Source organism: Monopterus albus, unplaced genomic scaffold, assembly GCF_001952655.1.
Source record: "Monopterus albus unplaced genomic scaffold, M_albus_1.0 scaffold48.1, whole genome shotgun sequence".
NCBI classification, from domain to species: Eukaryota; Metazoa; Chordata; class Actinopteri; order Synbranchiformes; family Synbranchidae; genus Monopterus; species Monopterus albus.
In genome coordinates this window covers 1,017,483-1,018,083 of record NW_018127928.1, presented here as the reverse complement: position 1 = coordinate 1,018,083, position 601 = coordinate 1,017,483, and the positions used below count along the sequence as shown (strand labels likewise).

The 601-nt window shown below is 53.9% G+C and overlaps 1 protein-coding gene across 1 annotated transcript in view; it reads left to right on the top strand.

Annotated features, from left to right (window-relative positions):
- The window catches only part of LOC109960499 (NACHT, LRR and PYD domains-containing protein 3-like), a 9,844-nt gene that overhangs the window by 4,160 nt on the left and 5,083 nt on the right, over nucleotides 1–601 (top strand). The window contains 2 exon segments of the mRNA XM_020600643.1: nucleotides 1–598; nucleotide 601. The exon segment at nucleotides 1–598 is cut by the window's left edge and continues 39 nt beyond it; the exon segment at nucleotide 601 is cut by the window's right edge and continues 681 nt beyond it. Of these exon segments, the coding sequence (XP_020456299.1) occupies nucleotides 1–598; nucleotide 601 (599 nt within the window).

Below are 601 nucleotides of genomic sequence, written 5' to 3'. Positions count from 1 at the left end.
ATCTTTGCCGGTCGGGCCGAGTGTCGTCTTCCTCTGTACTTCTCCGGCACCGAGGTCCTGACTAATGTCACAGAGTCTGCCTCAGTGGATGTGCTGCTGACAAACCTCATCAGGGGGAACCTGCTTCCCTCTGCTCGCCTCTGGATAACCACAAGACCTGCAGCAGCCAATCAGATCCCCCCTGAGTGTGTTGACATGGTGACAGAGGTCAGAGGATTCACTGACCCACAGAAGGAGGAGTACTTGAGGAAGAGGTTCAGAGATGAGGAGCAGGCCAGCAGGATCATCTCCCACATCAAGAGCTCCCGAAGCCTCCACATCATGTGCCACATCCCAATCTTCTGCTGGATCACTGCTACAGTTCTGGAGGATGTGTTGGAAACCAGAGGGGGAGGAGAGCTGCCCAAGACCCTGACTGAGATGTACACCCACTTCCTGGTGGTCCAGGCCAAACTGTGGAACAACAAATACTGTGTGGGAGCTGAGAGAGATCCACACTGGAATCCGGGGAGCAGGGACATGGTTTTGTCTCTGGGAAAACTGGCGTTTGAACAGCTGCAGAAGGGCAACCTGATCTTCTATGAATCAGACCTGAAAGAGT